General features: G+C 37.1%; 1 protein-coding gene across 9 annotated transcripts in view; it reads left to right on the forward strand.

The window, feature by feature from the left end:
• The window catches only part of NBEA (neurobeachin), a 667,980-nt gene that overhangs the window by 459,473 nt on the left and 188,769 nt on the right, over positions 1-19,738 (forward strand). For all 9 annotated transcript variants that reach the window (XM_044249587.1, XM_044249579.1, XM_044249580.1 and 6 more), the window contains one exon: positions 18,535-18,671. In XM_044249587.1, coding sequence (XP_044105522.1) covers positions 18,535-18,671 — 137 coding nt within the window. The remainder of the gene's footprint in view (positions 1-18,534; positions 18,672-19,738) is intronic.

Genomic DNA, 19,738 nt, shown 5'->3' on the forward strand with positions numbered 1-19,738 from the left:
CCCCACATCAGGCTCTCTGCTCAGCAGGGAGCCTGCTTCCCCTGCCCCTCTGTCAAATAAATAAATAAAATCTTTTTTTTAAAAAAAAGGTAATTAATTAGTTGATACAAAGTTGGCTAATACCCTGAAGTTTATTGTAATAAGATCTGCCCCAAACTACCAGAGGCAAAATCCAATAAAGACTCATAACTTCTTTATATTTCTCTCCTTTGATGGTAGCTAGAGTAATTACTATTATTAATTTATGCTTATAAGCAAAATTCCCAAAATAGCATTAAGTTAAAATATCTAAAGAATAATGAAAGTATGCTTGCAGTAAATTATTTAAAAATCTAATTGTGTGGCTCTTGACCAACTCACTCTGTCAAGACTCCTTTAACTTCTCTCTTTTAAGTAGACTTTTCTTTGAGCAGATCCACTCCTACCCATTTCCACCTGGTTCTAATTTATACTCTTTTTGCGGAATCCTTGTGTCTGATAAATCTTACAAACTGTCCTAAAATATTGATCCCCTATCTAGTCTATAATGTTCCTCTTTAAAATAGCAGTCCACAAATGTTACTCTGAGCTTTGAATTCAGTAGAAAAGAAGGAAGGGATGGATGTTTTGTGAAAGAAGTAAGGGTACAGGAAGTAGTCTGCATAATATAGGAATGTACAGATTCATTTTATAAATGCTGAGGCCTATTAATTAGCTAGACTGGTGTGATAGTGACGTCACATAAAAATCATTTTTAGAAGTTAATTACAAACCACTATTCTTGGATTTTTAAAAATCAGCTGTTAATAAAATTTCAGACCACATAAATATGTAACCATTTTGTTGTCTTTGTCTCAGAAATTAAAAGTTGTTCAAGGATAATGGCTTTCTTATAGGTAACTTATTGTTCTAAATAACTAAACAGTGCTAAGCTGCCTAGAGAACACTTTCATGATCACAGGAGACCTAAGTCTACAGTAAGATCCAGGAGATCCTAAAATCTGTGCACAAAATTAATATAATCTATACTTGGTATCTGGAAATATTATATAAAATAACCAATGCCCATTTTCCACGTCTGAGATGAAAATTATAGGTTTATTTTTTTCATGACTCAGTGACACGGCTTGCATATTAGTAATGTAAGAAATGTACCTTCAAAAATATACAAGTAGTTAGACTTCTTAGACTTTAGATTTTCTATGAATGAGGACACCATTTTTACAATAATAATGGTAAATCTAAATCTGCTGAATAGTATGATTCATTTTCCTGTTCTTAAAAAGCCCTATTTTGCTGACAAGCACACAGATGAGGAGATTATGCATTATAATTTGTCAATATGCAATATTTCTTAATAGTCAAGTTAAATTTCAGGGAAAAAAAGATGTTAATTATAATAGAAAACTAAGGGAAAGTACTAATTTAGTTAAGATTAATTATATTTGGGGGTTTAAAAGGTAGGATCAGTTTCTGTTTATAAAAAGAAAAAAGAGAAAGAAGAGTAACTAGCATATCTTACTAAGTAACAACCAGGCAGCATTCAAAGAGCTTTAATATTGACAGTAAACTCTATGAGCTTGGTACTATTATTACCCTAATTTTACAAATGAGGTTATAGAGACCAAGAGAGATTAAGGAACTTGTATAAGGTTAAGAAGAAAATAAAATAATGTGTTTCCTTAAAAATACATATGTTATTATTTGAATTCAAATATACCAAATAGTATATTTAAATACGCATGTGTATATACTTAAAGATTCTTCTAAAAAGATGTAAAGACAAGATCCTCAGCTTATACCTCAATTTTTACACTAGTTCCATTAAACTATATTTAGAAGTCTTAAGAATATGCACAATAATTTATTTTAGTTTTATGTATCTGTTCTCTAAAATCATTCTGGTAAGTTAAAAAAATCTGATAGATTTTAACACAATTTTATTTATTTATTATTTATTTATTTATTGACTCTCATGTTTTTTACCATTTGCTTTGGAGTTGTCTATTTTTAATAAAGATAAAATGGTCCACCAAATTCTACAGACTTAAATGTCATACAATTTTCTGTTTCACTTTTAGTTCCCTTTCTTCCCAAGCTGTTCATCTCAAGAGGCAAGTTAAATGTGTGTGATTATTAATTACTCAATTTATTATGCATTGTAGCAAATGGCTAATATAATTATAATATAGAAGTATGCAAATGAATTAAGCAATTATTATATTAATAACATCTAACTTAATTTATTTTAATTGCTTTTTTAGTTTGTAGTGACTCACCAAAGTGAATTAGCACCTAAGACGCCATACATAACTAAAAATTTCAATTTACTAATTATATTGTTATCTAAAAACTGAAATTAATTAGTATAATTCAACTGATTTTAATCTAAAATCCCAATGTATACTTTAATTTGAAACTCAACGTGGCAAGTTATTTCTGCAAACAATTACTGAGTAATTAAAATTTAAGATTAACTAGAATTTATGTGAAGTAAAAGTGAATGATATAATTCAACTGGTAGAATTGTGTTCTGCTCATAAAATGTACCTCATTTTCTTTTTTAGAGCAGTAGTTCTGTCACATACACCAACTGAGAGTAGAAATATTTTCCATAACAGACTTGGAATATGTACAGATTTCTCTATTGTTACTACCAAATATTACTAATTTTGCCAAATTGGGGAATTCTGAATTCATCATGATGGTGGTCCTTTATGGTTTATCAGCTCAGCAAATTATTAAAAACAAATTATCACAATTTTAGAACATTTCATCACACCAAAAAAGAAACCTCCATACCATTTGGCTATTCCACCCAATTTTCCCATGTCCCCTCCACTGCCCTGGAGGACCACTAATCTACTTTCTGTCTCTATAGATTTAACTCTTCTGGACATTTCATATAAACATAATTATATAATATGTAGTCTTCTGTGACTAGCTTCTTTTAGTTAGCATAATGTTTTCAAGACTCAACCATGTTTTAGCATGAGTGTCCCTTTTTATGGTGAATAAATGGTGACTATTCATTGTATGGATATATCACATTTTGTTTATCATTCATTAATTGATGGACACTTGGTTTGTTTCCACCTTTTTGCTACTGTGACTAATGCTGCTGTGAACATTCATGTACAACATTTTATGTCAACATATGTTTTCATTTCTCTTGAATATATACCTAGGTATGAAATTGCTGGGTCAAATAATAACTCTATTTTTAACTTTTTGAGGAACTGCTAGACTGTTTTCCAAAGTGGCTGCATCATTTTACATTCCTATCAGCAGTGTCTGAGGGTCCCATTTCTCCACATCCTTAATGCTGGTCACTATCTGTCTTTTTTATTATAGCCAACTCTATAAAGTTTTGATCATGTCATTCTTAAGATATTTACACAAGATGCCTTTCTATATGTTTTTTCTTTCCTTTTAGACTGCAAATTCCTTACGTATGGCAACCATATCCCACGTACCTTTGAACCATGAAGAAATCTTCTAATACAATTACTTGTCCTAATAAGGTTCCCATTGAAAAATTCAATGTAGGTTGGAATAAACTAGAGAGCTGAGATCGTTATCTAGTTAATTTATACCAAAAACAAAAAAACAAGACAAAAATTCTGAACTATTAAAATTAAGTTTTTAAGGGCTTGAATTATCAGATCATCTGCTCATACTAATTGAATTATTGAAATTACTCATCACTTGACTTTTCCAGGTAAGAACTAAATTAATCTTTCTTCCATCCCAGCTTCTGCTGATTGTATCATTTTAACTAAATGTTCTTAAGGTTCCCATTTTAAAAGTCTAGATACCACTGTGACTCTTAACCAAAAAACACCTTATCACTTGGAAAAGATATTCCATTATTAAAGGATTATAATGTTATTTTGAATATTTAAAAAGAGTAACTAGGGGGGGATAAAAGTTAACTAGTATAGAAAACTAGCAACATGGGAAAGAAGTGTTGAAATATAAGACTTGGATTTTTTATATGGCTTTTTCAAAATGGTACATTTATAATCCTTTTCACACATACACATATACACTATATTCCATGCACAGAGTCAAAAATCCAAAACTCAGAATTATATGAATTTAAGAATAAAAATACATAGAAATAGGGGTGCTTGGGTAGCTCAGTGGGTTAAAGCCTCTGCCATCAGCTCGGGTCATGATCTCAGGGTCCTGGAATTGATTCCCCCATTGGGCTCTCGGCTCAGTGGGGAGCCTGTTTCCCACCACCCCTTGGCCGGCCTCTCTGCCTACTTGTAATCTCTCTCTGTCAAATAAATAGAATCTTTTTTTAAAATGCATAGAAATAAGGAGGACATCTACTAAGAGAAACAAGATGCAATTAATAGGAGATTCTCCAAAGTGATGGTCAGCTTCTCTGCAGGACACACATGTAATGCCCTAGAAAATTCTCAGGTTTGCTTTCACTGTTGTTAAGATGGCTATACCTTTCAGACTGTTTTTCTTATTGTTCACTGGTCAAAGCTTTGTCTGTTTTCTTTTATCTTTATTCTACTAATTCAAAGTGAAAGCAGGGGCACCTGGGTAGCTCAGTCAGTTACGCCTCTGCCTTTGGTTCAGGTCATGTTCACAGGGTCCTGGTGTCAAGCCCCATAAAGGGCTTCCTGCTTAGTGGGGAGTCTGCTTCTCCCTCTGCGTCCCCCACCCACACCCCCCCCATACTCTCTGTCTGTCTCTCAAATAAATAAATAAAATCTTTTTAAAAAAACCCAAACAGACACAAAATGAAAGCAGATATCAAATAATTGGGGAGGGGGTGGAAACTTGCTTAGAATTTGTTTTAAGGTTAACCATTCCTATCTCCCTAAATCTCTATTTTATTGCATTCACACACTGATTTGCCTACTATTCAATATTTAGGGTGCAGAATGCTGGGACTCAGAAACTGATAGAAAGAAAAAAAAATCAAGAGAATTAGCCTACCTACCACTACCTCGCAGGAACTTCAGTAACCAGGAAGTTAGAACATAAAATATGTGTACCCTGGGGCACCTGGGTGGCTGAGTGGGTTAGGCCTCTGCCTTCGGCTCGGGTCATGATCCCAGGGTACTGGGATCGAGCCCCGCATCGGGCTTTCTGCTCAACGGGGAGCCTGCTTCCGCCTCTCTCTCTGCCTGCCTCTCTGCCTACTTGTGATCTCTCTGTCCAATAAATAAATAAAAATCTTTTTAAAAAAAAAATGTCTACCCTAATAAATGAAAGTCGACAATTAAGATGATTAGATAGATAATTAGGCCTTCAAAAGTTCTAACTTGGAATGTTCAGATACCAGAGGCAAAGTTGTTTATATACAAATTGAATGTTACCTAAAAACTGAGCAAAGAAAAGAGGATAAAGTAAAATATGCAGCATATAAGAAGGAAGAACTCAAGATTCGAGAAAATTATAATCAAAATACAGGAAAAGCAGAATTCTAAAAGCTGAGAGTTTTTCAGAGAAATACGTGATTAAGAAAGAAATACATTTGAACCTAAACACAGAAAAAAATTATTATAATTGTTTAATGGAATAAGAGAATAAGTACTACAGAAGGAACAAGTTCAGTGTTACATAGATATATATAAACTCATAGTCAGATCTGCTGAAGCCTAACTGCTCTGCAATACAATTCAAATATGGTTAATGAACAGTGTTTCCCTAATAAAACTAGCATTTTTTACAAGATTTTTTCATATTTATTTTATGTAGTTTTAGATACAGAGTCAAACTAGAATTGAATCAATCTGATATTTGTATTTAGGAGAAAAATGTCTTTTAAATGTTCTGCATTCTCTAAAATGCATTTTGCTCAGTATTTCCCCCTTAATTTTTTAAGCCCATGTGTATTTCAAGGGAAATTTAATCCATATGTCCCTGACTCACTCACACTTAACTCATCAAAATATTGTTTAGTAAAAGCTATTTGATGTTGAAAAAGCCTTATGAGTCTTTATAAGTCTTTTTTCTCTCTCTTTGAATTAAGTTGCTCTGCCACTCATAAATAGTATACCCAAAGGGGTCACATTCAGCTTCAAACACAGAATTCGCAGAGCTCTTGAAGACAACAATAACGCATGCCCATTGCCTATAAAAGCTAAAATATTTAAATTTCTAACCTAATTTTTTATTCACTTTAAGAATTCTAAAAATAAACAAAAGCTGTACCTTGACTATCTAGCCTTTTTACTCTCTCCTCGCAACTTTACAGTGTCCACAAGGCCATTTATAGCCTGCAACATTTTGCTAGAATCCATATTCTGTTAGTGTCCAAAAAAAAATGAATGTCTCCTTCAACCATGTAGTTAGTCTGTAGGAACACTTTTAAAGGGCTCTTCATCATAACACATCCCTGCTAACCAAACTATGTAGATTTAAAATATTATAAAAAGACAAATTCAAGCATTATTTAGTAGACCATCAGCCATGATTCAGATCATATATAACATTCTTACATCTTTTAAGAGGCCATCCTTTGTTATGCATGCAAGTGTTTCACAAACCACAACAATGCCTATTCTTCCTAATACAATGTTCTAATTGAAACTCATTTTTATTTTTTACTTGCTTCTCTGTACAGAGGATTTTCCATAAAGTAACTCTTCTAAGACTTATAGTTATACTTATTTTCAACCTGAAGAGCAGAGGCAATCAAGAACAGAGCTATCTTATCTGTACACCAGATCTTTCCTACATGCAGGGGACTAAATTCTCATTTAAAAAAAAATCATATATATATATATATATATAAACATATTAATCACCTACTGGAAATATACAGGTCACCTTGTTTGTCACACTTGGAGAAAAAGAAATGTGAGGTAATAAAACTTTTTTACTGCCAAACGTGGAGAAGAGGAAGAGATGAGTAACCATCATTGCACACTGCCACACCTATGAGGCCTTGCTCCAGAAGGCTCTCTCCAAAAGACTTTGGCATGAATTCAAACACTATATAAAAACGGATTTCACCACTACATTTAGAGCCCTACTATACAAAAGGACAAATAAGTCTTTCTGTATAGTGCAAATATTTTATTTATTTATTTCATTTACATGGCTTTGTGCAAAACGTCCTTAAGCAATATTTACATTGCAATCAACTTATAAGTAGTTAGTTATCACAATAGAATCTGCTCCATAAGTTCAAATCATCATCCCAATAAATATAAGTGTAGAACATTTTATCAGCAAAAAAGAAGAGAAATTCAGACTGAGTTGCCTGTCTAAATATTGTTAAGCATCCTTTTCCAGATAGAATGTTTAAGCAGTTTGGTTAATCAGAATAATGACCTGATTACAGAATACCTACCTGGTTTAATCAGTAAGAATAATTCAGTAACCAGTAAGAGCATGGGACTCTTGATCTCCAGGTTGTGAATTTGAGTCCAACATTAGGTGTAGAGATTACTTAAAAATAAAATCTTAAAAAAAAAAAAAAGATGATGATGATGATGACTGACTACAGTGTTTTATGCTTTTTTGAATCCCAAAAATTCTATTGAATTTTTCTTTCATTTTAAGTCACTAAATAACACTGCTAAGTATAGTTGTAGTGTTATTCTAGTTCAATTTGTATATAAAACAGGAACATTAAGAACCAGATACCATAGAAAACTTTCTTAAAACATCTTGCATCTCAGACTGGGCTAGGAGGAGGAGTCTCAACTCACCAACCAGTTTTGAGGGGGAAAGCAAAATGAACTTGATAGTAGTCGTAAAAAAGTATGCACCGTTGGGCAAGTGAAGCTGGGAGACATAATTTACTTTGTTGAAAGAAAACGATACTGCACGTGATAACTTCACAACTCTAAATTAGGTATTACAGTTCATTTTCAGATGTGGAAATTAAGATTTGGACATTAAAGTATTTAATGTCTGAAAGGTATAGCCATCTTAACAGCAGAGATGAGCTGAGATTTATTAAACCCATTTTTCTGCCTTTGTTAAATCCCTTGTTCATTCTACTATATCAGTGTTTGCTTGGTTTTTAATTACAAGTTTCAACCCATTGGTGTGTAAGCAAATCAACTACATGGATCATTACCAGCATTATTTGTAAATGAAATAAAAGAGAAAAGAATAAATTTGAATACAGAATGTCAAAATTCATTGCACACAGTAAAAATAAGAGCTGAAAGGACCTGCCAAGTCTTCATTCTCTGAAGCCAGATCCCTACTTGGTTGAGGTTGGATGTGGTTATCCAAGCAAAACAAGTGTTGATATTGGGTATTTACTAAATGAATGACATTATGGTGGGTGCTTAAAAGTAAAAAGACACATATGATTAAAGTTTCTGCTTCCAAGGACGTTATAGTCTAGAGGAAAAACAGACAATGAAAAACAATAGCAACCTAGATATACAAAGGAAACCACGTTAACACAAAACAGGACCCTTGACCACCATGTGTATTCTGGAAAGCCTTCCTAGAATAGTGTTTCCTATCTTGAGTCCAGGAACATAAGTAAAGGATTTAGAAAGATTTAAAGACTTGTTGCAGACTGTGGAAAACATCATATACTAAAATACCACCTTCCCTCTGAAATAGTAGTTCTAAATCATTCAGGTACAAGTATGAGGCAAGGAGTCTCCGCAGTTGAGACTAACAAGCTTGCTAGGGAAGCTTTATGTGCCATGAGGAACCTGGATTTTTATCTTGAAGGCCATAGTGAAACAATGAAGGATTTTAAGCTGGCAATGATAAGATCCTATTTATTTATTTATTTTAAGATTTTATTCATTTATTTGACACAGAGAGAGAGAGATCACAAGGAGACAGAGAGGCAGGCAGAGAGAGGGGGGAAAGCAGGCTCCCTGTTGAGCAGAGAGCCTGATGTGGGGCTCCATCCCAGGACCCTGAGATCATGACATATATGTGTGTGTGTGTGTATAATTTTATTTTATTTTATTTTAAATCACTCAGGCCACTGTGTAGCTCAGTATTTTAGGATGCCCACATTTGAGGTAAAAGGCTGTTGTCTGAACTCGAAGAGATGGGAGCATGAACTAAATTTCAGTTGGTGGTGGCAAGAAAGCAAAGGGGACAGCCTCAAAAGAACACTAAAATGTCAAGGACTGATGCCGGGCTGGGTGTGAAGGAGTAAGAATGTAAGAATGAGGGAAACAAAACCTGAGAGAAGGAATGATATACATACTATTAAATATGTTTGAGAATGTGAAGATGCAGGGTTTCAGGGAAGAAGAGAATGAAGACGCTTGGTTCAGTTTGGCCAAATACAAAGGTTTAGAATTTGACACCCAAGTTGAGCATGGAGTACAATTAAAACCACTGAAATCACCCAAGAAAAGTGAGACTATATAGGAAGAAGAGCAGCAGGCCAAAGTCAGAGTCCACCAAGGATACCAAGGAAGTCAAGCAGTAAAAGAACAATAGAGACGAGTATGCTGTAGAAATCAAGGATCTCTCGCTGAACATTTTTAAATTGATATTCTTTGGAACACAGGTGTCTTGAAATGTGTTAATGAGGGGGAGAAGTATAGCTAAATTCTGGGTTTAAATATAAAATGTTACACAGGTTTTTTTTTTTAAATTGATGGATAGACTTTTCTGAGCTTTTAACATATTAATTCATGTATATTCTCCTATCACTCTGGCCCAAGTAGAGGATGAGAGTGACATAAAAAGGAGTGAATAGGAGTGAGGAACTAAGAGGTAGAAACTGATATGTAGAAGCTTAACAAAGGAGAAAAGGAACAAAGATAAGACAGTTGCTAGTCAAGGCAGGATGGGTAGGAAACCACCCCTGGTAGAGTGAGTAACTGCTTGGCACAGGATCGAAGATACATTTTCTGAAATTGGAGAAAAAGAGGTATTGACAGACGCAGAGGCAGAAGAGTCTTTAGATAGAAGAGGGCATCAAGATCAATGACAGATTTTCCTTTTCCTCCAAAATACAAAACTTTCATTTTTTTATATAGTCAGGATGGAAAAATGTTCCTATGTGAATTTTCTAGGAAGGAGCTATGTATTTCAGCATCTTCTCCACAAGATGTGTGACCACTAAAAGGGATAACTGCTTCACAGACTATAATACCTGAACTCTAATCTTTGATTCCTTAAACATTCCAGAAACATCTCACGTTCACAGCTATGTATGTTTTCTTATTCTTTTTTTTTTTCCAAGATTTAATTCATTTATTTGACAGAGAGGGAGAACACAAGCAGGGGGAGCAGCAGGCAGAGGGAGAGGGAGGAGTAGCTTCCCCGCTGAGCAGGGAGTCCGATGTGGGGTCCGCGTGGGGCTCCGTCCCAGGACCCCTTGGCTCATGACCTGAGCCAAAGGCAGACACTTCACTGACTGAACCACCGAGGCTCCCCGGTGTACGTGTGTTTTCAGTTGCATCTCACACTGCCCGGCCCCGGACTTTATACATCCTAATCACTGGCCAGTCTTCCTTATTCCTGTTCACCTATTGCATCTGGGTGTTTGTTCAAACTCTTCTGCCCTGCTTACAGTGCTCTTCTCTCTCATATCGCCTGTCCACACCAACCCACCCATTATATCTCACTTTAAATGGTACTGCCATCATCCTGTCCCAACTCCACCGACCCCCAAAAAAGGCTGGATGGAAATCATCACAGTTCAGTGAATGTCTTTGGAATATTTTTCTGGCCCTCTCTTGTTGAAAGGCAGAATGCATAACAGTTAAATGCTCTGACTTTGAAGTCACATAACCAGACCAAATCTTGTCTCTACCATTTACTAGTTGTATGGCCTTCCCTAAATTACTTCACCCCTTGATCTCATTTTCTATCTGTAAAATGGACACAGTAGCAGTACCTCTCTCCTAGGTTTGTTGTCGTGAGGAATAAGTGAGATCAATTCATGTAAAGTGCTTTAACAATCCTCAGCTACCCTTCCTCCCTTATGTCCTAGTCATTCCTATGTATTTCTTATCTTTACTATGTAATATAAGCTCTTGAGAAAAATCCATGTCTTATACTTTACTATATACTCTCTTAGTACCAAAAACAGTGAATAATTTTTGTTGACTACATGAATGAATGAGTGAATGCTGAGTTGAATATCTCTCTCTAAGCACTTAATTTACAAGAAGGAACAACTTGGTAGGAACGATATGGCAGTTTTAAATTATGCCGTTTAAAAAATAATGGTATGCGGGACGCCTGGGTGGCTCAGTTGGTTGGACGACTGCCTTCGGCTCAGGGCGTGATCCTGGAGTCCCGGGATCGAGTCCCACATCGGGCTCCCAGCTCCATGGGGAGTCTGCTTCGCTCTCTGACCTTCTCCTCGCTCATGCTCTCTCTCACTGTCTCTCTCTCTCAAATAAATAAATAAAAAATCTTTAAAAAAAAAAAAATAATGGTATGCTTGGGACCTAGCTAAATTGACCAATTACATAATAGTCTTGTTGGTTTTCAGCATCTTTTATTTATGTTTTCTCCGAAATGCATTGTCTTTCACATTTTTAAAGAATAATTTGAAGTCATTTCCAGAAAAATAGAAAGGATGTGATCTGTTAATGTAAGTGGCCTTTTTGCTCTAACATACAAATGTGACAATCTGTTTGTAATTCCATAAAGACAGATTGCATACTATGTGACAGTTACTGTGTTAGATAAGAAGATAACGCCCCTTTCTGTAAGTAACTTATGCCAAGTGGGAGAAATAGACTTCAAAACACATATATTTAATATACTATACGGCTGGAGTGAAGATGCACCCAGGAAACCGTGGGAGCATGAAGGCAAGGCACTTACTCCAACCAAGGGATGCAAAGAGTACCTCCTAGTCCAATAGATTTAAATCATCTCCTCGGTTTATTCACTCATCTATTCTAGCAGGAATTTACTCTTCTCAATCATTAAATGATATCCTAGTGCCATAAAAGAGTCACTACCCTTCCAGAAAATGAAAAATGTATTCCATATGTTGAACTAAATGTGATGTAACTAGAAACACAAATCTCATCTGGATCACCTATTGAATCAAAAAGCAGAACAAATTATCACCATGGACATTAAGACTATCACTGTTTTTGAGTATATTTTTGTGCTTAAAAACTCATTTGTATTTTACTTAGACTATATATGCTTTATAAGCTTTTTTCCCAGTAAAATCATTCATTGCCTTTATGGAAAATGCACTAGTTTTTGTTGATTTATTTTTAACACAAGATTATCTGTTCTACAAATAAATTGGAAAGCCTAAATGGTAAATTAAAATTAGAACCTATCAGATTATCTCTTGTTACTTTAAAAAATTATTTACTATAAACACAATGAATAAGATGAGATGTTAGATAATATTAGTGCAAAAATAGGGTGCCCGAGTGGCTCAGTGGGTTAAGCCTCTGCCTTTGGCTCAGGTCATGGTCTTGGGATCCTGGGATGGAGGCCCGCATGGGGCTCTCTGCTCAACAGGGAGCCTGCTTCCCTCTCTCTCTCTGACTGCCCCTCTGCCTACTTGCAATCTCTCTCTGTGTCAAATAAATAAAAATAAAATCTTTTAAAAATATATTAGTGCAAAAATAAGTGTTCTACCCTGATGAACAGATATTTTGTTAAATGCAGTCTTCAACTGTTCTTATATAGAAGGTTCTACTCTTTCCGTTTCTGTTTCAGACCGTGTTGAGTTTTACCAGAGGTAGGAGTACTTGGATCTGAAAACACTGATGTGGTTCTTAAACACCTGTCTCGTTTTGTACAGTAATAAACTAATACACTAAGTGCACTATGGAGATGATTGGTTATTGTCCCTCTCAATCTAAAGATAGATTATGTTCAAAAAGTCACCAAAGACCATAAAGAAACCACGTCTTGGGCACAGTGAGCTTTGTATAAAATTTGGGTTTGTAGGGATGCTTGGGTGACTCAGTTAAGCATCTGCCTTTGGCTCAGGTCCTGATCCCAGGGTCCTGGGATAGAGTGCTCCATCGGGCTCCCTGCTTAGCAAGGAACCTGCTTCTCTCTCTGCCTGCTGCTCCCCCTGCTTGTGCCTGTGAAACTCTCTCTCTCTGACAAATAAGTAATAAAAATCTATTTTTAAAAATTGGGGTTTGTAATGGAATGTGTGTGTGTGTGTGTTAGGGAGGGAGGGAATACTGCTAGAAGTTAAATTCATAATTCTTGAGCTATGTATTCTCTTAGTTGTTCACTTTATATTTTTTTGACTCTAGTATAAACATAACAAACTCAAACATAAACTACTTTCATGCAAGAAGTTTTTGAAAACCTCAAAGGACTATTATTCTGGTAGTATATTTGGACCACTATCAATATTCTCTGTACATAAAGAAAAGAAACATTGTCTAGAGATTTTGTTACTATACTTTCTTTTTTCTTGGGGCATTTCAAATGCCTGAAATCCAGGGAACTATCCTAAATGATAGAAATCTCAGATCTTCTGCAACATTTCCCCCAACTCCCTCTCCCCCAGGCACACACACAAACACCTCCATTTTCTTTGTGCCTAAAGCTTTCCTAGGATTTCAAAACTAAGTTCCAACTTTCTCATACTCTTCATTAGTTTCTTTTAAGTTGTTCTGAGAGTGATGCATGTTATCCTTTTAATTCTATGGGAGAAATATTTAATTTTTTAAGATTTTTATTTATTTATTTATTTATTTGAGAGAGAGAAAGCAGGAACAGAAGGGAGAGCACAGGCAGGAGGAAGGGTCAGAGGGAGAGGAAGAAGCAAACTCCCAGCAGGGAGAGAGCTGAACACAGGGCTCATCCCAGGACCCCAGGACCCTGACCTAAGCCAAAGGCAGACACTTAACCAACTGAGCTACCCAGGCACCCTAAGAAATGTTTTCTTTAAATTACATTGCCATACTTAAAAATAATAGAAGTCCAATGCAGATAGATATCTTACATATGCTCAGTCACTCATGCTAGGAGTTATTTTCCTACAAATTGAATCACAGTATAGAAATAATTGTAAGAATCATTTTTATTTTTTTTTTAATTTTTTGAATGCTATCCTTTTGCACTAAACACAAAGGATTTCAGATTAACTCTATTCCTTTTAAATAATGTCAGGATTTTAAGTTTAATAATTTATAAGGATTAGTCAATGTTTATTATTCCCAAATAATTGTCTTTTAAGTGTCCGTAAAGCAAATTGAGCACGTGGTTTCAAAGTAATTGAGGTCAGAGAAAATCTACATAGTTAATAATACTTTTATTAATATTAAACTAAGTTTAGGAAGTATTCAAGTGATTCTAAAATACATTGTAACTTCAGACATACTAAATACAGTTTGGGCCAATTAAAATTTATCAAATAATTGTAATTGCCAATTTTATTTAAACTTCAATTCTTTGTCCCTGTATACTCTTGTGGTACATTTTATTGAAATTCATAAAGAATCTTAGCCTTGTTTGAAAATTTAATTGCCATAATTGCCTGTTAATACCTAGAATGTTATTGACACCCCTAAAAAATGACTAATTTCTCTTTGTAAGAAAAACAAAAGCAGTCCTTGACCTCTGGAAACTACCCTGAGCCTTGAGAGGAAGCGCATATTGCCAGGAATTAGCCTAGAGCTCACAGCTAGGCCTTGGTGTTCTCCTGTTGGTCATAAACAACCTCCCAGAACACCAGGATCAGACAAGGTCTCATGATGATGATGTGAAGCAAAAAACGACTTTATAAGTCATCGAAGTATAACAAAAGCAAGGTTACACTGCAGACCACCTCAATACCAAACAGCCCCCCATTTTCCTTTTTAATATGAGGGACTACCACTTCTCTGATAACTATAGCATTAGCTAGATCTGGTCCTCCCTCCCTCTAAATGAGATTTATTAAGACCCATAATCGCAGAATTATCCCTGCTTCCTGACAGAGCCCAATCCAGAGCAAAGCCATGCTCCTTGAACCCTTCCCAGAATCGCTTCACCAAAGCCCAGATCCTACAAAAGTCCTTTTTGACACTCTTTCTAGGTTGCCTGTGTCTTACTCACTGCAGTGAGCAGTAAACCCAACCTCTTAAACTACAGATGTGTTCCCGTTTGGTCTTCGACAGGAGAGTATCGACACATCCATACCCCCTAAACTATGAATATTGAACTAGTAGTTAAGTAAAAATGATATAAAAGAACCTTGTAAACTCTAAAGCTCTATTAAAAAGTTGGTGTATTAGTGAGATCTCCAGACTTGGAATTTTGTTTTCAGTAGAATCATCCAAACCCACAAGTATTTTTTAACATTCTACTTTTAAAATACATTTGATGAATAGTTCCCTTTTCAAATATAAAACATATGTACTTTCGACTCTAGGTTTACCATCTCAACTGATTAAAGATGCTGTGACTCTGAAAGAGAAGTTCATTCATTTGAAGAGTCTTTTCCTTATGCTTGGGTAATCTTTGTTCTAGGACAGACTTTAAATTAGCATTTAAATGTCAAGTAATATCCTTTTCCTTTCAAAAATAGTAATGGATCAATATTGCTTAAACACTATGTTGTCAGTGCTAGAAGTAAATAACACTTATGAGTTCCTTTAGTTACCACTTTGCATGGTGGAATTTTAAAGGACTGTATTGTATGCATCAATACAGGGGAGGAGGTTTGGTTCCATCTATTTGTTTAACTGCACTTTAACAGCCATCACTTGACTTCAGTGTGTGCTTGAGAACAGTATTATAACGTATCCTTTTATTACTCTAGTAATGATTGGAATGGATATATCTACATTCAGTCTTGAACTCACCACACCAAGAAAAGTTAGGAGGTTAAATTTGTACCCAGTTATCTTCTAGAACAAAATCTGCTCTATCGCCATCTCTCTGGCATCCAGAGAGGCTGCCCTTCTTAAACTATTTTTATTTGAACAGGGATCCCAAGCTTTCAGATAACCAGATCTTCCATGTAAGATCTGCTGGTTTGTGATGGTGTCTTATGTAAACATTTTAGTATCAGATCCCTAAAATCCAGAGGCTCCCCCAAAAGGGATTAAAACATAATCCCCTCTCTCTATTGCTGCAGTGGATTAACTCTGTATTCTCTCTGATGCTGGTTTGCTCCCTGAAGGCTACAACAAAAAGATTCAGTGCTCTTTAAACATACTATGGAATTGGAAGTTGTAATTGGAGATTTCCCAAGGACAGGGGTAAAAATGACACACTATGAAGGCTGAATGTTTCATGACGCGTCTTTTTTAAATAAGGACCAGTTCGAAGTCCTTTTATAAACCCCCAGAAAATCTCAATTCAACAGAATGAGATTGGAGTAAAAGCAGAAAGGAGGGCAGTCTTCTCTCAGAAATGTAGAGAGTTTAGTAGAGAGAATGCGTTCCCCGTTAAAAGTTCACGAGATGTGTCCTTAAAAATTCGTAATATATGTCAGTAAATCAGTATGTATGGTTTTGATAATGTGTTCAGGGATTTTTTTTATGCCACCCCAATTTAATTGTTTGGATATGTTAAATTACTTTTTAAGAGCAAGGAATAGCTCGCCATTTTAAATGTTTGTGACCATTCTACGTCTCCAAATGCCAGAAACCTCTATTAAACCAGAAATCAGTAGTCGCCAGTGTATAGAATGACGACTTTCCTGAGGTTTTAGCAAGGCCCAGCGACATTTAAGAAGACACTGTTTTTGATGTCAGTCACGGCACCTTCTTTCTCACCTCGCCCCAATCAAGAATAAGCTTTCTGGATTTCTCCGAAAGGGAAACAGGGAAGGTGGCATCTAGAAGAGCGTCCTGGTGGCGGAAGGGTTAAGGGAGCGGTTCGAACCGGCCGGAGCGTTGGGGGATTCCGAGGAGGGCGCGGGAGGCAGGAGGCGCCGCGGAGCGCGCGCACAGACCCTCCAATAAACACAAAGGAGGGCCTGGGGAATAGAAACCCAAATCCACTTGTAATCGTACAAGAGATTCGGGCATAATTACTTGAGCAACCTAGATTAAGATTGATGAGCCTTTAAAGTGGCGCTTCAGATCGACCGCCTCGCCCTTTGGAAAGAAAAACCTTGTAGAGCCGAGCTGGACCCCGACTCCGCTGGGCTCCGCGGCGGAAACCCGGGCCAGGAGTCCGCGCGCCCCGGGGCCGGAGCCCCCCCCCCCCACTCCACCGCCCCCAGTGCGGGCTCCTGGAGGACCAGGAGCAGTAAACTGAAAGAAAGGGCTTGGCGTTAGAGCCGGGCGGTCAGGATCTGGGGTGAAGGCCGACACTGACACAGTTTGCTTCCGTCCACCCCGTTGAGCGCGGCAGAAGCCGGCCGATTCCTCTGTGTGCCTCCCGCAGCAGGAACGGCCGGCTTTGTGCAGGGCGGTCGCGGGTTTAGTGTGTGCTACTCCCTGGAAACGTGAACTTTTCGGCAGTTCCCGCGCCCGGCGGGGTCGGGCCTGCTATCAGTGGCCTTGGCGGTGGCCAGCGGAGCCGGTTTCCCTGGGAGGAGCCGCCGCCGAGGGGCCCGAGCCTGAGCGGCCGCAGGAGACCTGCCTTTTTATTGCCTTTATCCTACTGTTAATGTGACTCATTTGACTATATGCATTTCAGAGCGGGCGGGCGGGGGGCGGGTGGAAGGGAACAGAACGCGCCCTTGCTACCAAAAAAGAAGAGGAAAAAAAGAGGCGGGGGGAGAGAAGGAAGGAAGGAAAGAAAGAAAAGAGAAGAGCAGAGAAGAAGAATAAGTAATTTCTGATTTCCGTGTCTGTATCTTAAGTACAGTATAGCAAAAAAAAAAAAAAAAAAAAAAAAAAAGCCTCCCCTTTTGGGGAATCTTCAAGGGCAGCTAAGTAATCCCCTTCGAATTTATATTCTAAGACGTAATTTTCAACGTTAACTCAGACTGAGGGAATTCGAAGTAAGCACCTCAGTAGGCACACTTTCTAAAAATCTCTTTTACTGGAGATTAGTTTCTCTAGTTTTCCAAGTTGAGAGATAGTACTTTCCGGACGCTTTTCTAAGAATCTTCTTGTTCAAGCGTCTTACAGTTTCATCACTTTTGATTGTGGGTGAGAAGATCACTGTTAACGATTTTTGTTCTTTTCTATATAAGAAATGTACTTAATATCTTTGTGTGCGTGTATATGGATGTGGCGCGACCTAGGACGCTGATATTAATCTTCCTGCAAGATGCAAACCCGTTAGTACAGTGGAATTTATATATTTAGATCCCATACCCCTTCACATCCTCCCGCCCATCCTTGGGGAACGCTGCTGCCGAGTGGAACGGCTTTACAGGATGGCTGGTCTTTGGGGGCAGTGCTGACTGCCTGTGGTCTCTTTCGGACAGCCGGTGGTGCTCCGAATGGAGAATCCGAGCATTTATAGGATTTCTAGGTGGAGGTTACAGACTCGCTTGCTAAGGGTCACTTATTCGGTATCTTGACCACTTGGGGTTTTATGGGATTATTTATCTCTACTCTTGTTATAAGATAATGTGCAAGAGCTAAGCAGACCTTATCTCACATGAAAGCAGCTGGCCGGGTTACACTGGCACCATTTTCTTAGTGCATCTTTAAAAAATAAAGACCTGTGGCACCCTTTGGGAGGGAGCGGGAGAGGGCCACAGGGACTGACTCCCGTGCCCTTGTCTTTCAGGCCCAGTGGTTCTCAGCACCCCAGCCCAGCTCATCGCTCCTGTGGTGGTGGCCAAGGGGACTCTCTCCATCACCACGACCGAAATCTACTTCGAGGTAGATGAGGATGATCCTGCCTTCAAGAAGATCGACACGAAAGTGAGTCAGAGTGATTCGTGTACAGTACTAGTGGCTTTCTGGCAGGAAGTGGTTTTCGATTTTGCTTGGTTTTAAATGACAGTGGGGGAGGGGAGCACATTTCCATTTTTGTCATAGGAAATAAAATGAATGAAATAACACATGCTCTATTTTATGGGATTGAAAAATATATTAATGATTTAAAATCCTGTGTTACCAGAGCATGCACATTACAGTCTCTCCATGAGTGCCTTTGTGTGTGCGCTTGGGTAAATTCGGTAGGTAAGCCAATTGTTCCAAAGCCTCTGGGGTACAGCATCCCAGGCTCTCTGGGAAGATCAGGAGGGGTCTTCTGAAATATTTTAAGATGACTTTTACTTTCCAACAGTGTAAATTGCAATGTGAATTACTATTCATTGAAAGGTTGTAAAGAAACTGGGGAGCAGCAGCATTTAGATATAAATTCCTCTCCATTATTACATCAGTTTTTCATCTCCTGAAATGAGAATGAGTTTTACATGTGAATTTAGAATAAGAGAAACTGATTGTTTGAGAAGCGTTGATTTAAAGTGTATATAGCTATATGGGTATATACTAGCAATCAGATGTTTAAAGTTCGTGTTCTTCTGTGGGTGCAATGCCAGAAAAATACCTAGTTGGACAGGATGAAGTACATAAATATTTATTTATTATATCTTAATGTATAGATTTTAACACCTGATATTAGGATAACTCTACACCCCTGCTCTTTCTATTGAAACCAATTTGATTGTTGTTTTAACTTTTATGTTCCTGTGCAGTTTGCAAACTTTTTTCCTGAGGTTAAGAATTCAAGTGTCATGCCAGATATTCAAGCATCAGTTTATAAAGATCTTTCTGTGCGGTGTTATCAGAAGGAACTATTCTAATATCGTCAAAGACAAATGCGCCCACAGATCCAGAACTATACTACTTATATGTAATTTTTACATAGAGATAAAGTATCATTAAACACTTTGTAGAAGAGGAACTGAATTTCTAAAATTCATTCCCGTCTGAATTAACCACCTACCTTAAGGCCTGTAGGTGATTAGTGCTCTCAGCACTTG

The sequence above is a fragment of the Neovison vison genome, chromosome 5 (assembly GCF_020171115.1).
Source record: "Neovison vison isolate M4711 chromosome 5, ASM_NN_V1, whole genome shotgun sequence".
Taxonomy (NCBI): domain Eukaryota; kingdom Metazoa; phylum Chordata; class Mammalia; order Carnivora; family Mustelidae; genus Neogale; species Neogale vison.